The sequence below is a fragment of the Quercus lobata genome, chromosome 9, assembly GCF_001633185.2.
Source record: "Quercus lobata isolate SW786 chromosome 9, ValleyOak3.0 Primary Assembly, whole genome shotgun sequence".
Lineage (NCBI taxonomy): Eukaryota > Viridiplantae > Streptophyta > Magnoliopsida > Fagales > Fagaceae > Quercus > Quercus lobata.
In genome coordinates this window covers 8041361-8065340 of record NC_044912.1, presented here as the reverse complement: position 1 = coordinate 8065340, position 23980 = coordinate 8041361, and the positions used below count along the sequence as shown (strand labels likewise).

General features: G+C 35.0%; 2 protein-coding genes across 8 annotated transcripts in view; both read right to left on the bottom strand.

Annotated features, from left to right (window-relative positions):
* The window catches only part of LOC115960747 (kinesin-like protein KIN-14C), a 108118-nt gene that overhangs the window by 34810 nt on the left and 49328 nt on the right, over positions 1–23980 (bottom strand). For 2 of the 7 annotated variants that reach the window (XM_031079735.1, XM_031079728.1), the window contains exons 1-2: positions 2977–3161; positions 1899–2009 (exon numbers count right to left, since the gene is read on the bottom strand). The exons of 1 other annotated variant lie outside the window; for it this stretch is intronic. The gene's annotated coding sequence lies outside the window, so the exon portion shown is untranslated. 4 more of the 7 variants (XM_031079730.1, XM_031079731.1, XM_031079729.1 and 1 more) reach the window with 4 other exon arrangements.
* On the bottom strand, positions 6231–13535 carry LOC115960745 (nephrocystin-3-like). Its single transcript, XM_031079727.1, is given in 9 exon segments — positions 6231–6578; positions 6813–7144; positions 7711–7846; positions 8196–8287; positions 8386–8608; positions 10710–10778; positions 10781–10859; positions 11502–11775; positions 12029–13535. Coding segments are annotated over 9 exon segments (1689 nt in total). The 5' UTR covers positions 12262–13535; the 3' UTR covers positions 6231–6327.

The window sequence follows — 23980 nt, the reverse complement described above, 5'->3', positions numbered from 1 at the left end:
TAGATTTGACCCTGTAGATAGACAACTATAACAAAAAAACCCATTATGAAGTATTATTGTATTAACCAAAACCCAGGTTCCAGAAAGTGCAAACAGGCCCTAAAGTCCAAGACCCACATCAAGAAATCCATAGAAACTTAAGTATAATCCATAGAATTCACTTTGAAAATAACCACAGAAACTTAAGTATAAACAAAATGAAAGAACACCCACTTCTCAAAATAAAGAAAAGGTAGCAATCAAATTGGTTTCACTGCCAACCCAGAAGGTGAAAAAAGAAGCTAATGCAAATTTATAGGCTCAAAAGACAAGACAGATATTGACACAACCTCTTCAAAACAAACCAAATATACAGAAATGAACAGAAGCAGATTCGGTATCCTTAAGTATAATACAAAAAAGGTAAAGCATAAAGAGTTAAAGAAAGCATTTAAAAATGAAGAAAAGACAAAGGAACAGAACATGAACATGAACCAAAAAACTTGATGAGATCAAGAAAGAGAGATAATATTACCTTATCAAAAGAGATGGGTTTTCTTGATTTGCCGCTAAAACCATATATGTTCTTTGGAGATTAAAACAAAAAAAAAATGGTCTCAGGTCTTTAGTAAAAGGCGAAAGAATAGTTCGCTCTGTGCTCACCGCGCAGCTGCATAAAATGGTCTCAGGTCTGAAGTCTTAGTCCTTTACTGTTTTTTTTTTATTTGGGTGTTTTTTTGTTAGTGTTTCTTGGCACTTACACCACTGTTGAATCTGTTAATATAAATCTATACTTTCTTTTGTTTTTTTTTTTCTTTTTTAACAAAAAAGAAAACTTATTTATAAAAGAATTTTTCAGAATTTTTTTTTTTTTAATTTATAGGAAGAGAATTTATCTGAAGTTGAAGTCATAACTCAGTGATAAACCGATAATTTTCTCAAAAAAGAAGGGAAAAAAACCCCTCAACTTATCAAAAATAGAAATAAAATATAAACGAATTTTGATTTTTTCATGATTGGTTATTTGTTATTACAGAAAAATTTTCCTAGAAAAATTTTTTTTTTTTCATAAAACATTTTTTTCTAGAAAATTGACTATTTTTTCTATATTTATATTTGGTTGCAATGCTGAAAATTAACTAAGAAATATTTTCACTTATTTGACTCACAAGGGAAAAGCATTAATATATTTTCTTTCTTTCTTTTTTTTTTTTTAATTACCAAAAGCATTAATATGTTTTGTTATATTATATAAATATGTAACAAAAAATTTCTCTTTTTTTTTCGTGCCATTTAGGAAAACTTCCACTGTTGCATAACTCTATTTGAAAAAATATTAATGATTTTCCGTGTCAAACCAAACAACATAAAATATTTTCAAAACTGTTTTTCTAGTATTTTTGTTTAAAATAATGTAAAAACTATTATGATATACCACCCTAAACCTCTTTCACACATGCTGCCAGAACTGCAATGACATTCACCACCCCTAACTCTATCATCGTAGCCAAAAAATAAAGTCTAAGAACACATTAACCAAAAAACCATTTAGTGAGCAAAGCCATATTCTAGCTACTGTAAGTGCCAACTCTGTTTCACTTAGATGAACTGAGCCATGACATTAGGCATCATTTTATGAGATAAATAAATAATTACATACACTAAGGCAATCTGCTAAGAAAGATTCAATAACGATGTCAAAAGTCTAAAATTTCCTATTGCAGAAAATAAAGTCTAAGAACTCATTAACCAAAAAAACATTTACTGAGCTAAGCCATATTCTAGCCTTATGCACGGTAACAAAAATCTCAGCCACTACAAAAATCCTAATATCACATTTGATTATCAATACCCATCAAAAATATTCTCTACAAAATACCAAAAACCCAAATATGAATACAAAAAAAAAAAACTCAAACCTCAAATCTGGAAATCAAGCTCGCCGTGCTCCAAAACCCATATATCGCGGAGTCCTCACTCTCCAAAGGTGCCGACACTCCCAACTACGGCCTCACCGTGCTCCGCCTCGCCTGTAATAAAATAAATTTTAAATATATAAATAGTGTCGTGGGACCCAGTTTTAAAAAAAAATTTGCTGAAAAAAGTACTTGCACATCCCGTAAACAGTGCCCGGGACCCACATGTTTAAAACGCAGCCGCAAACGTGGTGGATTTCATTGCAATCCAAACTCACACTAAGTCATGTCATTTAAAATTCCAAGTTACTTAATAAGTTCATGTAAATTACACCAAAAAAAAAAAAAAAAAGAACATTGAATTTTTAAATGTTACTTATCTTATATCTAGTTGACCATAGAATTTTTTTATGTTAAAGATATTGTGAGATACCCTGTCTTATAGATGGATTTTTTTTTATTTTATTAACCATGTACTCCGTAAGATGTAACTTTTATTATATTAAACATAGAATTATAACAGGCGATCAAAATGATTTTTAAATATTAAATTCTAGTTCAAAATTTTTCTTGAAACTTTTGAAAATAGAATTTTAGTTTGAGTATAATTTTAAATTTCTTAGGTAATAGAGTTTATCTAACAAATTATCTTTACAATTTTTTTCGTTTAAAGTATATACAACAAACACGTATTATACTATGTATAAGTGTAACATATTTGTTAAACCACTTGTCACAATTATGGTTTTTATTAAACCCCTGCTCTCTCTGTCTCACACTCACTTCCTCTCTGCTCAAAACAAACCATTTCTCTGTATGCCAATACAGAGAAATTTTCAAAGGCGCAATAGATTAGTGTGTTAAAATTTATGCCTATGCTATTTTTAGGCATACAGAGAAATTTATGTAATAGACTAAACACTAAACATATGATACATGAGAAATCCGCCAATGGCACACCCCAACACTAATCTTTAGATAATTTTCCTCTAAATCCCTAGCCGCTATTCAAAAACCAAACAAATCAAAACAAAATAATAATAATAACAGCAAAGAATCAGAGAGAAATAGAGAATCAGACCGAGTGAGAGATAGACAGAGGGAAGAATTTCTCGCGGAGCGTCAATCGGTGCCAAGATGAACCTTGAGGACTTCCTCTTTTGCTCTTTTGACCAGTCTTTCGGTCCTGCTGTTTACCAAACAAGAAATTAGGGTTTCGATAACAATAAACAGAAAAAAGAAATAGGAATCGATGAATGCAAAAGAGTTGTGCGTACAAATGCCAATGGAGAATGCAGATGCAGGAGCGATTGGAGAGAGGAAAGGAGAGAGAGCGATGAATGAGAATGAGAGAGAAGCAATGTCTCTGCGTGAGAGGGAGATCAAGGTCTAGAGGGAGAGAGAGAGCTCGAACCTAGATTAGAGAGATCTCGGTAAGGTTTTTTGATGAGGAGCAAGCCGCCTCCTGTGGTGGCGGTGCCGGTTTGAGGTGATGAGATCAGGTAGCTCAAGCCATGGGTTTCTGTCAAGAGAGTTCGGATGAGATAGCAAAAAGAGGGAAGGTTCTAGATTAGGGGCATGAACCGTTAGGGTTAGAAATGATAAGAGAAATGGGTCGGGCTAGACCTGACCCATTTGTTTTTGGACCTAACTAGGCTCGATTTTTGGGTGGTGGCTGTGGTTGGGGGTTGGGGGTTGGGTGGTGGTGGTGGCTGTGGGTTTGTGAGCAGTGGTAGAGATGAGACAGTGAGGAGATTTTCGAAGTGTCTGAGAGAGAGAGAGAGAGAGAGAGAGATTGTGTGTGGGAGACTAGCTAACAACGAAAAGGCGCTAAAAATGAACAGGGACAAAAAAAAAAACAGAGGGAAAATTTAATTTAGTTCCAGGTGGGGGAAATGTAAGGGCCTATTGCGGCGGGTCACTGACAAGCCTCTATATCTAAGTTTAGGGTCTATTACAGCGGGTCATTGGCCCGTCGCTGTAGTACGCCGCAAATATTATAACTATTGCGGCGGGCTATTGATCCGCTGCAATAGATCTCATGTACAGCGGTAGGCCCAAAATGTGCCGCAATAAACAACCTATAGCTACTGTTTTTGCACCCACTGCAACAGCTCATTTTTCTTGTAGCGATATATTTAGATGATTGTGTAAACACTCATCTAAATTTTTTCACATCCCATCCTTTTCAGTCCTAGCCTTTATTCAATTAAAGAGATTTGTTTTAGGGCAACAAAATGTGCCCCTAAAGTCTCAACCATGTCGCGTACATGTCTAGATTTATAGCTGAGAAGCCGGATAGGACACAGCCATAACCTTTTAATAAAGACTCAACATAACCTTTTAAAACCCATTATTAAATATAATAAATCAGAAAATATATATTACCAATAGTTTTATAGTCTAGTGGCTAGAAAAAGGTTCCAATTGCTATATACTTTAAAATACATATATAAATATATATATATATATATATATATATATTGTGGGGCCTAAAATTTGGAATCCCGGCCCACTTCACATTAAGGGCCCAAAGCCCAAGCCGAGGAGCCTTACTGCCGAGGAGGTATGATGAGAACCCCTTAATGGCCCAAGAATGTAGCCGAGGACAACCTCACGCTCAACGCCTCACAAAACGCTTGAAGGAAAGGACAAACTCAGTACAAGAGCAGTACAAGCGAGAAAGCTGTCAACACCATAACGTGGAGCCCAGCACCTGACAAGCCCATACCCCATACCATGCTATCCAACTTTTCCCAACCACTCTGACGTGAGGATTGATAGGACGAGTAATTGCCCCAAATAAGGAGAAACTGACACGTAGATGAAGAAGGGGAATGGAATACTAGTATAAAAGGGAAAAGAGAGCTAAAGAGGGGGGGGCCGGAGAAAGGAGGAGAAAAAGGAGGAAGAATGGTGAGAATGTAATGCTCCTCAGACTAATTCCGAGGAGCCAAACCTTTCAAACCACATCCATGTAAGGCTTAGTTATACAGGCCAAATCCACCTTCGTATGGGCTTCCATGAAAATCTTGACTAAACCGTTGCCCAACGACCAAGGTCCAACCTTTCTATCCCACTCTCTACAAATCATATTGTTCGGGCCCTTTACATACGAGCCCAACGACTTCCGTGGGTCGTTAAAAATCGTGTCCCTACATATATATATATATATATATATATATAAATATAATACCAATAGTTTTATAGTCTAGTGGCATGGAAGAGGTTGTGAGTGTCAATTTCAATTTTAATCCCCACTTGCAAGTTGTAACTAAACGATAATGTAATTGAAATTTTCATGATTACCGTCTTGTCAAAAAATCGAATCACTAGACTTGCAGTTAATTGGATATATTTTCAATTAGAACTTAACTTGAGTTTCAATTGGATATATTTTGAAACCACGATTTGTAGTAAGCAAGCAGAACTTTGAGTTGAAAGAGATGGAATTTCCAGTATATTGATTATACACCAAGTACTTGTTGTAATTGCTTCTCCATTGTGAAAAAGCTTATAAGTTGTGGAGCTTGGTTTTTAGATCTTTTGAAATTTCTTGGGTCTTGCCAAGATCAGTTGCAGATACGCTTTTCGGTTGGTAGAATTGGTTGGGAAAGCACTCTTCTAGCATTTGAAATTTAGCTTTGCTTTGCCTAATGTGGTGTATTTGGAGGGAGCGAAATTGGCGAACTTTTGAGGACAGGGACAAATCCGATGACCAGTTGCTTGCTTATTTTAGTGGTTCTCTCTTTGATTGGTCTAAGGCTTGGGGACTCACCTCTAGTGATTCTCTCCCTTTGTTTCTTAGTTCTCTCCTTTGTAATTAGCTCTTTGTTGTTTTCTGTTTGTTTTCGTGTTTCTTTTCTTTTTTTTCTGTTTGTTTCTTTCTCTGTAATCTTTGTTATGCCTTTTGTTTTCATGAGGTAGTTTCTTGAATATACTTTTTTCTTAATTATAAAAAAAAATAAAATAAGAATAGTATTTTGATATCCAACTCAAGTTGCCCTTTTGGCATTGTTGTAAGAAGTAAAGCTTTAATTCTAGAGCACTACATTTGACCACTTGTATACAACCAAGAAAATTGATGTTTGAATAATCATAAACTTGCTTATGAAGTTTTGAGTCTTAGTTGTGGGTTGTGCTGAGAAGTGAGAACCTATTCCAACTCAAAAGTTAGGACTTGGGCGGTGTATTGCTATTGCTCTTGCAATGGCAATACAACAGTCCTATAGATCCAAAGTATGCACATAAACCAGTCCATGCAATGGCAATACAACAGTCCTATAGATCCAAAGTATGCACATAAACCAGTCCAACAGACCACAAGAAAAACATAAGATGAAGTACGTTTATGATATGGTTAAATAGATACATTTTGCTATCAACAGGGAGAAAAAATTAGAGACTTAAAATATACAAAGATGATATGCCATTAATATTGAATCCTTTGTTTATATTTCATTCTAAGTATGGACAATCTTTTTGGCAGTGGAAACTTTTCGTTCTTCCTAACCAGTTTGTCCAAGTAGTATACAATTTTTTTCAGGGTTTCCATGACCTCTTTACTCTCATAGCCAAATTCTCTCTCTTGGATACTCACAATTCTCTTGAGTAGCTCCAACAACTCACCATCATCCTTCCCTAATCTAGTCTGAATGGACACCAAACAGTCCAGAGCCTCCCCTGCCATACAAATTAGAGAACGTCAGAGAGACATAGATTAGACTTGTATAAGTAGTTCATGTGAAAATTTCAAATGGATTTTGACACTAGTCAAGATTGTTGGTCACAGCTAGATTAGGTAATGTGAAGTAATGGCTAATTCATAATCATGACCATATCCAACATAAATAGAGAGGAGAATAAACAAAATGACCCAAGTATTTCATCAAGCAAAAAGTAATAAAACAAGATTACCAACAGGTAGAGAATCTTTTCCAAATGCCTTTTCACGGATGTGCAAAACCTCCAGCGCAAGTTGCTCAGCTTCTTCATCCCGTTTTAGATTGTACAGAGTAACTGCAAGATGCAACATAGGGAAGGTGATGGATTGATCATCAGGCCCCACTGTCTTCCTCATGATTTCTAAACTAGTCCTGAGCAAGCGTTCAGCTTCCACAATATTCTTTGAGCGTGAATAGGACGTTGCAAGATTCAGCAGGTGTGTCACTGAGCTGGGATGCTCTTTTCCTTTATACTTCTCAGTGATCAACAAGCATTCCTCTAACATTTTTCGGCCTTCTTTTCCCCTAAGAGCAACAAGAGACGAAAGGGAAAGCAAACTAAGTGAGGTTGAGAACCACAAGTGCAAAAAATGAATTACTTGGTGGAGCTTCTCTTATTTACTGAAGTTTCAGAACTGTAGCCCATAAATTTTAGATTGTTTACATTCCAGCTATCCTTAAAAAAGGTAACTAAGCAAAACCATATTAAAGCTCAATTATCAGGTCCCAAGATTTGACATCTCATCCAAACTTAAGAAAAAGATGTTTTGCTTGATAAGCTTTGAAAGAGCAATTGGAAGTCATTTCAAACTCATATATCCAGAGAAAAATCATTCGGGTATCTGATGATACAATGATATTTCCTGATGGTTTTCCTACACCTACCAATTAATGCTATTAAATGTTGAAAGGAGTAGTTCTCATCACAGTCAAAGCATTTATCACTAATAAAGTAGCACAATGACATAATGAAAGAAATAAAAATGCATAAATTAATTTCTTGTGGGTAAAATTATTAAATTATACATACAATATATATAATTCTGATATGTGCATTTTCATTTTTAATTCCAACGAGAATCTGACTCTACCTTCCAACAACATAAAGTGACTCTGCCAAATCTATTCTCATCTTCTCCATTATGCTGTCATCTAAAGCCACATGATTTGAATCCTTGATAACCTGAAGAGCATTTTCATATAATTGAATGGCTTCATCAGGGTTTCCTGTGTAAGAATGGCATAAGAATTAAACTGTTTGAGAGTCAGAGTGGTTATGAAACAGACACAACTTGATGACCTTGAGACTTATTGATAAAGTCCCTTGAACTTAGATTATTATCATAGGACATTTGCTCATCAGACTAAGAATTTTAAGCGAAATGAGGACTCTCACCATCCAAAAAATAAATTCATCTCATATCATTGACCATAATCACTTTCTAATGATGGCAAGGAATTAGGGCCAAATTGTTCTTCCCTTAAGCATCAATGTAGAAAATGAAGAAACAGCAAGAATTTTTATCAAAGTACTAGAAAAAGTGTAATTTGCAAGAGAGAGAGATTAGAAAGCTACCTTTTGCACACTCTACATGGGCCAAGGAACACATTGCCATTCCAACTCTTCCATCATTTTCACCATATAACTTCTTATATAGGTTTAAAATTCTACACAAGATTAATATAAGATATAAGTGAATAATCAATCTAAGCTCAGTTGACTGCAGTCCATATGAAAGAAAATAACATATATAAAAGATAATAACCTAACAAAATGAGTTTCCACATTAGTCGTTCTTCCTTCTTTGAGTAAAATATTTCCAAGACCAAATAAAGCTACAACCAAATCCTCGCTTTCAGCACCTTTGTTCAATTCCAAGATAGCAATTGCACGATGGTAGGTTTCTACTTCTTTTGTGGATCTGCCAATGGCTCCAAGTACTTTTGCCATCCCCAACAATGGTGTGATAAGATAAATGCTATTTTTCCCTAGAAAAAAAGGTTTGAAGACAACCTCTGAGTTTCTGACTTGCTCCTTTACATGAAGCTTTGGACAAAATAAATATCAAAGATGCAACAGTGACAACAGAAGCCTAAAGAATGATATAACGGGCTAAAAGTAGAAATTTATGATCAATAATATCTTTGCCATCACAAATTTTGAAAAGGCTAAAATGCAAACTACATGGGGATCTAAGGAATTTACATCCTAAAATTTAAGAATATGGATTTTACCCCCCGAAGTTTAAGAATACAGAATATAACTTCAGGATGTAAAATCCATATTCTGAAATTTCAGAGTGTAAAATCCAAAGATCCCCAAATATTAGGGGTGTAGTTTGCACTTTAGCTTTTTGAAAAATTAGGCCATAGCTCCAACTTCACTCAAGCATATTAAGAGCCCATCATACTTCCTTTTCTCTAACATTTTCTTTAGGAAACGAAAGAGTCTTCAAGTCATCATACAAAGGGTAAAACTTAGGCTCAGTTCCTTAGGTGTTGTACATAAGGTTCTCTAATCAAGTTTAACCGTGTGGTCGCATTGACCAATCAAGTACATGGTTGAATTTAATCGTCCTTGGAAAAGATCACATTGTTTTTGCTACCTTCATTAATACAACTAATACGAATTCAATAGGGAAACCAAAGGTATAGCACCTAAAAACTATGCCCAAGCTTTGCCCTTGTACAAAATTGTACACACTATTAACTAGAATGACAATGCATAATAAAATAAAGTCATCCTCAATGCCACTGTCTAATCTTTGGAAGCATCTTATATAATCTCTGGAAACATTTGAGAAACTGAATATTATGACACAATTGTTGCTCATTGCATCTATATTGCGCTATCTTGAATTTGTTGATCAATTTTATTTACAGTTGGGACTTTCATAGTCAGCCTAAGGTGGTTTCGTCATGGGTAATGAAGAGAGGAAGGACCAACGGGCAAGGGGTGAGGCAATGAGAAGAGAATAGAAAGCCCATGGTTTAGCAGAGGATTTAGCACTGGATATGAATGTTTGCTAACTCTAAGTAGCTGGCCTAAGAACTTTTTAGAATTTAGCTGATTTTTCATATTGAATTGTTCATTCTTATGTTTTCCAGGGACAGTGGGTTGAATTGAGTACATGGGCACTTTTCAGGAAGTATGAGAATTGGACCAACAGGGAAGAAAATTTTAAGCTAAATTTGTTATCAACTTAGTTACCACCTAGTTTTACTATTGAGGCTTGCAACAAAGAATGATGTCCCAGTAAAACCCTTGAAATTCTAACACATTATACTGCAAAAATGGGTACAAACATGAATACTGCTGTCTGCACTTCTGTATCAGCTGGACAATCATTTGTGAGCATATATACCAGGAAATCTTCAATGGTAAATGCAACAAGTTTTCTTTGCAAGTAAACAAGAATCAAGGTCAAGCAAATGCAACAATAATTTAGTCTTCTTTTTTCTTTTGGCTATGATTTAAGATAATTCTTGATAAGTATGGTTTAAGATAATTTATCTTTTTATTATTCAATAAATCCCCATCTCCTGAATATAGTTGATCCTCAAAATTTTCAAATTGTTGCAAAGTGACAAATGTTTGAACATAAATAGCTCGAAAACCACTAGCAAGGCAAGTATAAGCATCATTCAGGGTAAGTGAGATAGAGCAAATCCCAATAGATCTCAGCTTTGCAGTCAGAGTATTCTAACTTCGCAGAAATGATCCCACGTGAAAATTTTATGCACAGTGGATATGTGAAAAGTGAGTCAATGCTAACCCTTCATAAACAAGGATGGCGTCTGGGCTTAAAAATGTACTACAGAAAAATTGTTTGTGCTTAAAATAACCGAAAAATGTTAGCATTTCAAGGCATCGTTGACTCACTGTAATAGAAGATTTAAGCAGTTACTTAGCATTTTGTAGTAAAAGTTTTACAGATATATAGATTCCACACTAGATGTTAGCTTTGTGTTTAGTAGGAGTAACAAATAAAAGATACAGACAACTAATCTGTGATTCAATTTTTTAGACACCAGCAAATACAAGAAACAACAACTATATGAATGTTTAGGGCCTTTAGGCTCCAATTACCGTATATGTTCTCCAGAATTTCAATAGATCTCCGGTACAGAAGCAATGATTTCTCAAACTTCCTCAAGTTGAATACATACTTCCCATATGCACAAGCACAGAATCCAGAAATGGTTCATTGTCCTTTAGACTTTCAACAACCTCAGTCAACTGGCCATCAACAAAAATGCACCCAAAAAAGAAAAAGGCTTTAAAAGGATGATTAAAGAAATGCAAAAACTTTATGAATTTGCACCCAATACATTATTTCCCATAGTGATCTAGGATGTACAAAGGTAAGCAATAATCTGCTATAAATAAATGAATTAGAAGGATAAAAACTGCTAGGTATAATTTCAAAATCTGCCCTAAAAATGGTTCAGTGTTGGAGTGAGAATACTTCCAATATCAATAAAACACGCAAAAAGGGACAATGCCTACTCTCCAAACAAGATGAGGTACATATTTATGTTGCACATTAATCATCATTCAATTGGTTTTTCTTTTCTTTTCTCCTTAAAAAATAAATAAATAATATATATATATATATATATATATATATATAAAGAAAAAGAATACGGCTCTTAGCCTCTTCTTATCTTAATAAAGTCTGACGGAAAGCCCTAAAATCCCAAGTCTTTAATTTTATAATGGATTACAACGAATAAATAGATTGAAACTTTAAAAAAAATTATCCTACCATTTTCGGTTTCTTTTACCATAATAGAGAGAAAACTTATTAGTAGGAAATCACCACAGCCTAAGAATATGACATTAGAGTCATAGTGCAGTACATAAGGAAAAAACAATTACCATAGCAAGTAGGGAACCAACGAACTTTAAGTCCCCAACAGCCATATAACCAAGGGCAATGATGTCAAGAAGAGCAGCCTCTTCTATGCCTTTCGTACCTGCATTCATCTGTTCTTTCACAGATTCATAATTTGCTTTAAGTAGGTCTATGGCATCACTTTTGTTCCCCTTCATAATTATTCTTTTGACTTCACCAAATAACTCTTGCAATTGTTTTTCAAAATCACTCATGTCATCCAAGGGATAACTTGTCTGGTCAAAAGACATTTTAAACCTGATAATCATAAATATCAGTTAATGATGATTCTGATCATGATACTTCACATGTATAGAATGCCTTATGCTAGATCTTATATCCACAAATTTTGAGATAAACTTATTATATCATTTTATAAAATTTTACAATTTAAAATTTCAGATGTCCAAGAAACAACAATACGCATTAAATCAGCAATGCTCATAAAAGAAAGCGATTACAAGTACTGGAGTTTTTTGATAAGTAATTGCAAGTACTGGAATTATCCCACCTTTGAATGTTGTTTGGAACTGAAGTACCAGGAGCATGATTTTCTTGGCTTGACAAATCTGCTTCTAATGAGCCAACTGATGCAAAAGGTTTCAAGACATGGTGACCAGCAATGGCTCTGAATGGTAACATGTAAAGCTTGATGCTCCATTTCTGCTTTTGGAGACAAACTGAAAAGCAAGTTATAGCTTTCCGCAACTGATCTGATTGCATGTGTAGACACACTTGACTCATCCAAAAATGTTCAAGTAAGAAAAAAAATGAACGTCAAAGCAAAAGCATTTAGGAAATTAGACTTCATAATATTAGATTAAACTATCTGAAATGACTAATACACAAGTGGCTTGGCCTTCCATCGATTGAGTCGAATTAATAGTCCCCTTACTTGAACCCCACCATTTTGTGTGCCTCTATGAAATGTGAATGAAGTACACACCCCTTTCCCATTAGTTTGATCACTATTAATTTTTCCATTCATAAACATCCATGTAATAGTTGATACCATCTTAATCCACAACCTTAAGTCTTTTCTTCAATTTGACCAAAAATGCCAAAGTTTTGCACAGAAATCTGTGTGGCTTCAAATTCAATTGATGGACATAATTGATAGTAAAAATGGAAAACATATTCAGTGATTGAACCATATTCATAATTATAATGGAAATCACTGTAAAATCACCACCATGAGAGACCTTACTAGTACTACCTTGACAAATTGCATTCAACACCATACTTACAAATAGATACCCTTTTAGCAAAACATCAATTTCCTCCATCTATAGGACGAAAACATCATGTCTTTTGGTCATGGTCCAAAAAAAAAGGTTACTCTGGAACTTAGCACTAGCTTCAACATAAAGGATACCACTTTATTAAATGTCTAATATGAACTCAAATAAAAATCTTTCCACAGTTGAGTTAAGCAATTTTCTTTTTTATCACTCAGAAAGCAGTTGATTATCAACCAGTTAGAACATTATAATTCCAGTAACATAGCTAGCAGAAGCAAAACTCAGTTAAAAAGAAACATAAAATAATGCTATATAGCTAGAAGGAGCAAAACCCAATACAAAACAGTGACAGAAAAATTGAACTTATAGACATAGTTAAAAAACACAAATTCTACCACAGTGTAAATTTCAAACAAAACACAGAGAAATTCTACCACAGTGTAAATTACAAGAAACCCACATGGAAAATTTAAATAGAGAGAGAAAGAAAAATCTTTCCACAGCTGAAGAAGCAATTTTCTTTTTTATCACTCAGAAAGCAGTTGATTATCAACCAGTTAGAACATTATAATTCCAGTAACATAGCTAGCAGAAGCAAAAGTCAGTTAAAAAGAAACATAAAATAATGCTATATAGCTAGAAGAAGCAAAACTCAATACAAAACAGTGACAGAAAATTTGAACTTACAGACATATAGTTAAAACACACAAATTCTAACACAGTGTAAATTTCAAACAAAACACAGAGAAATTCTACCACAGTGTAAATTACAAGAAACCCACATGGCAAATTTAAATAGAGAGAGATAGAAAGAACCTTTTGTTGTTGATAGAGGGAGAAAGAGAGAGAAGGGAAGCTGCCATTGTAGAAGTTCGCAGTGTGAGAAGTGATGAAATGAAAAGGCTCGACTCAGCGAGTCGCTTGATTGTTCTCAGTGGGCTTCAATATCAGACCATGGGCTCAGGATTTTGAGAGCCCACCTTGAATGGGATTCATTAAACCCATCTTTGAAAAAAAACTTGAATTTTTTTTTTTTTTAATTATACGAAAAATTAGATTTTATTGAGGTAAAAATTGGAGAGTTACTGTTTGTCACGAGATGTCCTATGAATCAGACATGATCGCAACAAGATTTTTTGCGGATTAGTGTTTAGTGCAAATGAGTTTTAATAATTGGGTCAATTATATTGACACGTTTAACCTGAAACTACCCTATTTAAAATTCATGCCAATATCTTTTAACTCATGTAAATAAAATTTATTTTTGTTTGACTTTAATTTTCATTTTAAGTATAGAATTTAGCAATCATAAGACTTGTAAACTAAAGCCCCTAACTCTATTCCCAAAAAAAAAAAAAACAATCTCATTTAATTTATAATTAGATTGTTTTATTTCTAAATTTGAGTAGAATTTCCAAGGGTTGAAATAAAAAAAATAAAAAAAAATTAGCTTGTATGTCATTGGCACTTTAATTGAATTTATAAAAAAATAGAAATTCTATAGAATTTTTTATTTATAATAATTATTATTATAGTTTACATTCTTACAAAATATAAAAATATGTTAAATATTTTGGGTTGTATTTTTTAAAATGGGCTGAGATAGATTATAATTATGTTAACCCAATCCAATATACTTATTAAAGGCATTATGTAGGTCATGTCGTGTTAATTTACTTAATAAATAGATTGTGTTCGAGTTGGCTCATGTAGTTGAACGCCTTTTTTATGTATTGGATACATGGTATACTTTTCCCTTGGTAGAATTGATTGTGGGAGTCATGCTTCCATATTGGTTTTAGGCCATGCCAATACAGAGTGTTGGAGGTCAACAGTCTTGGTCAATCGGTCTTGATCAACGGTCATGGTCAATGGCAACCTGTTGACATGGCTAGTTGACGTGGTTACATTACTAGCTTTTGGTTTGCCTTTGCTTTAAATCTCTAAGTTATCTTTCAAATTTTTTATTTAAGACATTTTTACTCATAAATATTGTTGAAATAAGTAAAATAAAAGAACAAGATTTTTTTTAGTGGTAAAAAAATGATTGCTTGGCTTTTACGAGGGATGCATGTAGAAAGGCAGAATTTGTAAATCATTCTGCTTGACATGTTATTCGACATTCAAGAGTTAGGAAAATTATTGGGTATTCCGAGAGTATATTTCCTCCCTCTCACATAGAGGTGAGTCCCATGGTGGGTGGGATGCATTCCTATGTGAGAGGGAGGGAGTATACTCCTGAAGTATCCAATAACAATCCCAAGAGTCAAGATGCTACTATGACTTTCTTGATGGCATTCCAAATTTTTTTTAATGAATAATTGGGAGAAAAATTATTATTAAAATTTCCACACATTGCGTGGTATATAAATGTTGAGGTGGAAGTTTCTAATTGGTATACAATAAAAATAAAAACATGTGTGAAAGTATTGTTGTACTAACCTCAACAAGTTGTGAAAATTGAAAATAGTTTTTGTGTATCTTTAACATCACTGTAAATATAAGGAAAAAACTTGTTGCACATGGTATGTGTAAATACACATTACCCAAAACAATTGAAAACGTGACTTTAAGTTTGAAGTTTGAAATTTTGACTTAAAATCACATTTTCAGTTGTTTTGGATAGTGTGTATTTGCCCACATTATATGCAATAAACACTACTTTTCGAGCGTTTTTTGTGTGTACTGCAATGTCTTTCCATGAAACATTTGCTTATGAATTAAACAAATAGAATTTTTTTTTTAAAAAAAAAAAAAAAAAAAAGAGAACCCGTGTCAGCACTGTGTATGAAAGTGAATCACCAAAAAAGCAACCTTAGGCCTAACCCAACTCAATATGCTTATTAAAGGCGTTATGTAGGTTATGTCGTATTAACTCAATAAATAGATTGTGTTCAAATTGGCTCATGTAGTTGAACACCCTTCTTAGGTAACTCCACCATACAATTTCTACAATTTTAACTAAGATTCGAATTTTGCCACATCAATAATTTAAATAAATACCATAACAGTGATGCCAACGTTTGTTGTGGAAACAGAATTTAGAAAGGAATTGAACAGCCCATCTATAATATCAATCAATCTTTTTTTCTTTTTTTGTGAAACCGAAAGAGAAGAGTCAGTTTTGTTTCCCTTGATTTCTTCTTAATCGCCAAAGTTGGTTTGCAGCCAAAATGGTCTCAAAATCCAATTGTCCTTAATTCATAACATGAAGCTGTAAGGACTAAAGAGGTGCCAAGTTGGCACTGTCTTCTCTTCTTTAACTTTTCTTTGAATTTGATTTTTTTTTTTTTTTTTTTTTTTTTTTTCAAATTCATCCAACCAACGAGGTGTGCTAGCAGTGTATCAAGATTTACACTTGAAAATATCTGATTGTATTGAATTAATGGAATAGATACAAGATCTGCTGAAATTTGTATTGACCTGGAGACAATTGCTCCAATTTCTAGAAGAGGTCTAATTATCAAGATAGAGCAAGCACTTTTCTTTTGGAATGGATTGGAAAAATAACTCCATCCAAATTCATACATGCAAAACGATATCCAATTTATACAAGATAAAACTACAACTTATAAATCTAGATCGCATGATTGACCACAGGATTTTAGATCGCAGTAATATCACGACACAAATGGCAAAAGGTGTCTCAGCAACTTAACAAGGCAGGCAAAATGGTGCAGTATTAGAATTTAGAATTAAGTCAAATACTTCAAATGTGAAAGCTCCCCATTTTGCCAAGTTGGCACCTATTTCTGTTGGGTAATTTCAACAGTTTCTCCCTCTACTTGAAAGGACAAGTGGCCCCACACAATGGAGGAAAAACATACAAATCAGACTGGAGCTGGTTCCAAAGTTAACAGAAGGGGATTCCATTCCATTTGAAATTTAATTTGACTCCTTCGCAAATTGAAACTTAATGCATGACAACCATCTTGTCAGAGAAACCCAGACAGCTAAAAATGAATGGAAAAGTTGGGTCTTCTTGCTTGCATTCTTGTCCTCTTAGCTTGCACTTCAGAAGTTGTGCCCTCGCTCCAAGCGTGTACATGCAACAAAAGAAACAAAAGGCCAGCAGACAAGGAAAAGAGAAAGCAAAGAAACAAAGAAAGCGCACAAAGGGGCAAACAAGCATGTTATCAAACAAACATGTTATCAAGCAAAAGTGGGTGTCTTGGAGGGACAAATGTAGGTTTGGATTGGTGTGCGTAGTTCCATTATATTGAAGTACGGACAACACACGTGTGCCATCACACAAAGTTCCAATGAGAGACTCGAGATCTCGTGTACAAAAGATGGGTATGAACCCGCACAAGATTATGAATGGGAACTAGGCTTGATGACACAAACAAGCACACAAAGACACATGCATGAACATATAAGCAAAGATGCAAACAAAGTGAAGAAAGCCAAAGATGGCACAAAGCAAGCATAGCAAACACGTTATCACACAAAGAGGAAGGGTAAACATGTTATAAGGCACATAAAGAGGCTAACACAAGAAACCCTAACATGCAAGCTAAGCAAAAGAAAGAAAGGCATGTGGCAAACATGCCAAAAATCACTAGGATGTACTCCCAACACGGTTGCATCCAAACAAGTCACCAAAAGGGCGGATGCAACCAAACAAGCAAGTCGCCCCAAAGACCAACAAGCAACAAATCCATAAAGGGAAAACAAGAAAGAACATGGCAATGGCCTAGATCTAAGCAAACAAGCATGGATCTAAAGCATAAAAACCTGGAAGAGCAAACACATGCATAAAGGAAAATAATTCAAACCCTTTATTGAAACATGATTGTACAAATGTAGGCCAAGACCACTAGATCTAGGCATAGCATCCAAACAAAGCTTCAAGCACATGAACATGTAGATCCAAACACAAAAACATGGTAAAAAGCACATAAACAAGTAGATCTAAGCACAAGCATGGCAAAAAGCACCTAAACATATATATATATATATATATATATATATATATATTTAAGCACAAAAATGAAATTTAGACATCCTAGCCCAAGAAGCCTAGGCCAACAACATCAAAGCAATAAAACATGTTATAAAACAAGTAAACATGCTAAGAAAGCTATAAAACATGCTAGAAAGTAAGATAAAACAAGAGATATATTAGGAAAATCTATAAAACATGTTATAAAGCAAAAGAAAGCAATAAAAAGCTATAAAATTAAATGCGTGTAGATAGTAGCTAAAAAGCTACATCTACACCTCTGAAACCTCATATCCAAGGTACCAAGACCGAGGAGAGGAAGATGAGAGCAAGAACACTATCTCTTGATTGTTGGGAAAAGGTGAGAAATCAAAGGTTTTTGTGTGTGTTTTTTTAGAGAGAGAGAGAGAGAGAGAGAGAGAGAGAGAGAGAGAGAAAATCTGTCCAGAAAATGCTCCAAATTGCCTTAAAATCTTCTCTCTTTTTTTTTTTTTTTTTTTTTTCCCTGGGGGTCCGGGGGTATTTATAACTTTTTTGTGATTGTTCAGCTTCCGGCACACCCTTAGGGGCCACCAGCTAGCTCCAACGGCCCTTTAGGGTGCGCCAGGGCTAGTATGCTAACATCAACAATTCTATCCTATTCCCGCTTGACTTCAAAGGCGTATTTGAAGGCCTTCCCAGCCTGCGATTGAATTGATCTTGGTGTCCCTGCAAAGATATGGATGTCTAGTTTCCAGAACACTAAAGAAATGGAAATTCCAACGATGAGATCAATCGTTTTAACTCTAATTTCAACAAAAGAATAGTTGTTGGAAAGGAAATTCAATAATCTTTGGAATGGTGTTGGTTTCAACCCATTTTGATAGTCAAATCAAAATTAGGGTTTATAGTGTCCCAAGAGTCAACTCTGGGTCAAATTTGGTCAAAATTAGACAAAAAAAATTTCCAAATAGCTCGGGTTTGATATATAAACATGAAAAATGAAGTTTTGGGACCTAGGGTTGACCATGGGCATTTTGGTCATTTTGACTTGAAAAGGCACTTTGAGTGCTCTAATGCCCGAACAGGTTGTGCCACGTCAATCTAGATGTTTCCGTAGTCCCATAGTGAAAAGTCAATATTTTTGGATTTTTAAAGGACTGGCACACGAATCGAGGGTGGACAAAATACAATATCTACAATGGTCTTGAATTCCTAATTCCCATAAAACAAGACCAACATTAGCATTCCATTTAAATGTCACTTCATCAAATAATTGATGTTTGTTTAAAAGAAACATCAATTATTTGTGCCATGGTAGTGTATTTCATACCATTATTTTCTAGTATCTTAAGGAGAGAGAACCTTTTCGAGATAGATCTATTTCTTCACCGATGGTGGTGGCAAACTACAAGATGGTGGTGTTTGTTTATATGCTACATTGATTGTGGTATTGTGGAAATTGTAATGTGTGTTGCAAAGTTGGAGAGGATGTTATGGCTGTTTTTGTGCACTTTCATAGGTATTCAGTGTTTGAAAGGTTTTTAAATGCCTCGTTTCTCACTCTAATTCCCAAGAAAAATAATGCTATTGATGTTAAGGATTTTCGGCCTATTAGTTTGGTAGGAAGTGTGTACAAACTGCTATCTAAGGTGTTGGCAAATAGATTAAGGGTTGTGTCTCTGAAGCGGGCAAACACTCGGCCTAGATAATCTCATCTCTGAGTCTCAAAATGCTTTTGTTGGTGGGAGACAAATTTTGGATTCAGTGCTTATTGCTAATGAGTGCCTAAATAGCAGATTGAAGAGCCTCATTCCCGGGGTGGTTTGCAAATTGGACATTGAGAAAGCCTATGACCATGTGAATTAGGATGCATTGTTTTATCTGTTGGATAGGATGGGTTTTGGGGAGATGGAGGGGGTGGATTAAGACTTGTATAACTACTGTTCGCTTCTCCATTATTGTGAATGGATCACCGATTGGCTTTTTTGGAAGCTCTCGTAGGTTGAGACAAGGTGATCTGCTGTCCCCTCTTCTTTTCCTTCTTATTATGGAAGTTCTAAGTAGGATACTGGAGAAAACTGAGGATTGTGAACTGCTTCATGGCTCTCTTGTGGGGCCTACTAACTCTATAGGAGTACGCATTTCACACTTGTTGTTTGCAGATGATACCATTTTGTTTTGTGATGCGTCTAGAGATCAATTGTTGTCCATTAGGCTGGCTTTGACTTGCTTCCAAGCATTTACTGGTCTGAAAGTTAATGCGGGGAAGAGTGAGATTGTTCCGATTGGGGAGGTTGGAAATATAGATGCGTTGGCTACCATCCTTCGTTGTAGGGTGGGCAGTCTGCCTTTGAAATACTTGGGTATGTCGTTGGGCACCCCTTACAAAACAACATCTATGTGGAATCCTATTTTGGAGAGGATGGAGAAGAAACTCTCAGGTTGGAAGCGTCTTTATTTATCTAAGGGGGGTAGACTTACCCTGGTAAAGAGTACTCTTTTTAGCCTTCCTACGTACTATCTATCTTTATTTGTCATTCCTATAGCTGTGGCTGATAGATTGGAGCGTATTTAGAGGAAGTTTTTGTGGGGATCTTTAGAGGAATGTTTCAAATATCCATTGGAGGCTTGGGAGAAGGTATGTTTACCGATAGTTTTGGGTGGTTTGGGGATCAAGAAGATAGTGCATTTTATAAAGCCTTGTTAGGGAAACGGTTAAGGAGGTTTGGGCGAGAAGGCACTCATCTTTGGAGGAGGGTTATTGCATCTAAATATGGTGAGGGTCAAGGGGGTGGAATACTAAAATATGCAGAAGGGCCCACGGATGTGGTCCATGGCGTGGTATTCATGATGGTTAGGAGAGTTTCTCCAAACACATGACCTTAGTGGTGGGGGATGGCTCTCATATCCTTTTTTGGCATGACACTTCTCATTGGTGTCTCAAAGGGAATGGCAGGTCCCGGTCCTATTATAATATCACTAGTGGTGTAGTTGCTTCCAATTTTCCGTGGAAGGGGGTTTGGAAAGCTAAGATCCCTAGGAGGGTGGCATTTTTTGTATGGACAGCGGTTCATGGGCAGATCCTTACATTGGACGATCTTATGCTTAGGGGGTGCATTTTGGTGAATAGGTGTTGTATGTGCCATCGAAATGAGGAAACTGTGGATCATCTTCTCCTCCATTGTCCGGTAGCTCACTCTCTATGGGTTTATATGCTTTAGATCTTTGGGACACAATGGGTCATGCCAGGCTCTGTGGAAAGCTTGGTATATTGTTGGAGTTTTTGGCTGGGAAAATTTAATTCAGACATATGGAATATGGTTCCTGGCTGTTTGATGTGGATTGTTTGGACGGAAAGAAATCGGTGCTCTTTTGAGGATACCGAGAAATCCTTGGTTCAATTACAAGCTCTTTGCCAGAAGACTTTATTTGATTGGTCTAGGTGTTGGGGCTTCTCGGAATGCTCCACTATCTTAGAGTTTATTCCTTCTCTTAGTATTGCTCTTTAAGTTTTTTCTTGTTCTTTGCTGCTGTTCCTTTGTTTGTTGCTTTTCCTCGTGTTCACCATCATGAACACCTTGTATTGCTTTCAATTGTTTTTTAGTTTGTTTTAATAATATTCTTATTACCTATCAAAAAAAAGTTGGGGTCTTGGACCTTTTCTGTATTCATTGTGAAAATTGGGGTGGAAAATTGTAATGTGTGTTGCCCCAAATTTGGTGTCTTGGGCTTTGTTGGTGCAAAAATTTTGGGACTGCTCATGCTATGTACTTCCCCCAAATTTTGGCTTTGCTATTATAGAAGGTGGGGGACACTTTTAAAAGACTGAGAGTTTGAATCTGCTCATCCTATCTAACTAACTTCTTCAAGGTGGTCAAGTTTTTTGAGGCATGGCTAGGGAAGTAGCTAGCCAAAATCAACATCTTTGCATCCTCATCCAAGTATGGTTGTTTACGCAACAAATAAAAACATCAATAATAATAATAATAGAAAAACTAATGCTTTAAGTTTAAATATTTTAAAAAGAAAAACTACATCTTCTAGAAAACTTGTAAGCTCCACGCACAGTGACAAGTTAGAGACCTCAATTTCCTTTTTCACACCTTCACTAGTTATATAGATGAAGTTTAAAACCCTATTTCTTGGTTGCTTAAAACCCTAACAAAGCAAGAAAGAATTATGTTAGCAAATTAAAACATACAAGAAAAATTATTTTGAGTAAAAACACGAATAGAACCATACAAGGAACCATACCTCAACACAATATATGTGAAATATAAGAACAAAATGACCTCCTTAAGACTGCTCACTCATTTCCGTTCTACACATAGAATTAACCCAATAATTGGCATTTTTGCATTAAAACTATTCAGCTAAGTAAAATGAGCATAGGGCAAGGGAGGAGGGACTTAAAGAAAATCATACATTGAATGAAGTATGTGTTTATCTTAACTAAAAATATGACACAATTGTTATGCACAATACAATAAATTAATTAATTTTTATTGATAAGTTTAACAAGATCAAATTGATGTGAACAAAGTAAGCTTCAAAATACATTCACCTTCTTTCAACAAACTTTTGAAAAGCAGAAGAAAACTCTTCAAAATTGGACACATCATGAGCTCAACATTTTCTTCCACGTCCGACAATAAATTATGGACAGTATATTTGGATATCGCACACATGTATACATGCACATATTTATGACGTTCTTAAGAGTTTTATTAGAAAAAATTAGGTAGTTTAAAACAAACTTTAGTTTACTTGCACATATTTATGACACTCATAAGAGTTTTATTAGAAAAGATTAAGTAGAGTATAACAAATATTAGTTGACCTGCATCGTGAGTACCTACCAAGTTTCGGAAAATGCTATATTCTACATAAATGCTCTAAAAAGTGATTAAATAGTTCATCTTGATTAATGTCAAAAGCTCCTGTGGCCAAATATAATTATACAAACTTTCCAAAAACATCACAACAGCATTGGATTAATGCAAGCTCATTATAAAAGGCAAAACAAAATTTTGCGATAGGTGATGTGCCAACCAAGTGACTCAACTAAGTTACATCACTTGGTTGCATATCATCTATTGCAAAATTTTACTTTGCTTTTATAATTAGTTTGCACTAATCCAATGTTGTTGTGATGTTTTTGCAGGTTTGTATAATTAGCTTTGATCACAGGAGGTTTGACGCTAATCAAGATGGACTATTTAATCCCTTTTTAGAGCATTTATGTCAAAGAAGACAGCTTCTTCAGGACCTTGGCAAGAAACTCACAATAGAGATAAACTAATGTTTCTTTTAATCTACGTAATCTTTTCTAATAAAACTCTTAAAAATGTCATAAATATGTGCAGGTAAACTAATACTTGTTTTAATCTACTTAATCTTTTCTAATAAAACTCCTACGAATGTCATAAATATGTGCAAGCATTTATGGGTGCAATATCCAAAGATAGTATCAACAATTTATTGCTTGACACGGAAGAAAATGTTTAGGCTCATAACATGTCCAATTTTGAAGAGTTTTCTTCTACTTTTCAAAAGTTTGATGAAAAAAAATAAATGCATTTTAAAATTTACTTGATTCACATCAATTTGATCTTGTTATACTTATTAATAAAAATTAATTACTTTGTTGTATTGTGCATAACAATTGTGTCATATTTTTAGTTAAGATAGCACATACTTTATTCAATGTATGGTTTTCTTTAAGTCTCACTCCCTTGTTCTTAATGCTCATTTTACTTAGTTGTATAGTTTCAATGCAAAAAGGCTAACTATTGGATTAATTCTATGTTAGGACGGAAATAAATGGGCAGTCTTATGGAAGTCATTTTGTTCTTACATTGCACATATCTTTTATTGAGGTATGTTCTCTTGTATGGTTCTATTCGTGTTTGTACTCCAAGTAGTCTTTCTTGTAGGTTTTGATCTGCTAACATAATTTTTTCTTGCCTTGCTAGGGTTTTAAGCTACTAAGAAACAGAGTTTTAAATAGGGATGGCAATTTTTGCCCGACCCACGAGTACCCGACCCTAATGGGCCGGGTTTTACCCGGTCCAATTAGGAATAAGGTCGGGTATGGGTCTAAAAAAAACCCGGAGCGAGTCCAGGTTTTATAAAAAACCCGACCCGTTTAAAAACCCGGTACCCTAAATTACAAAAATACCCTCTCTATATATATAAACCTATAATCTAACCCTAAATCCCTAATCCGGTAATCCCTTAATTCAATTTTCTTTAGCCTCCCTCACTCCCTCTCCCTCAACTCATCTCCATCAGG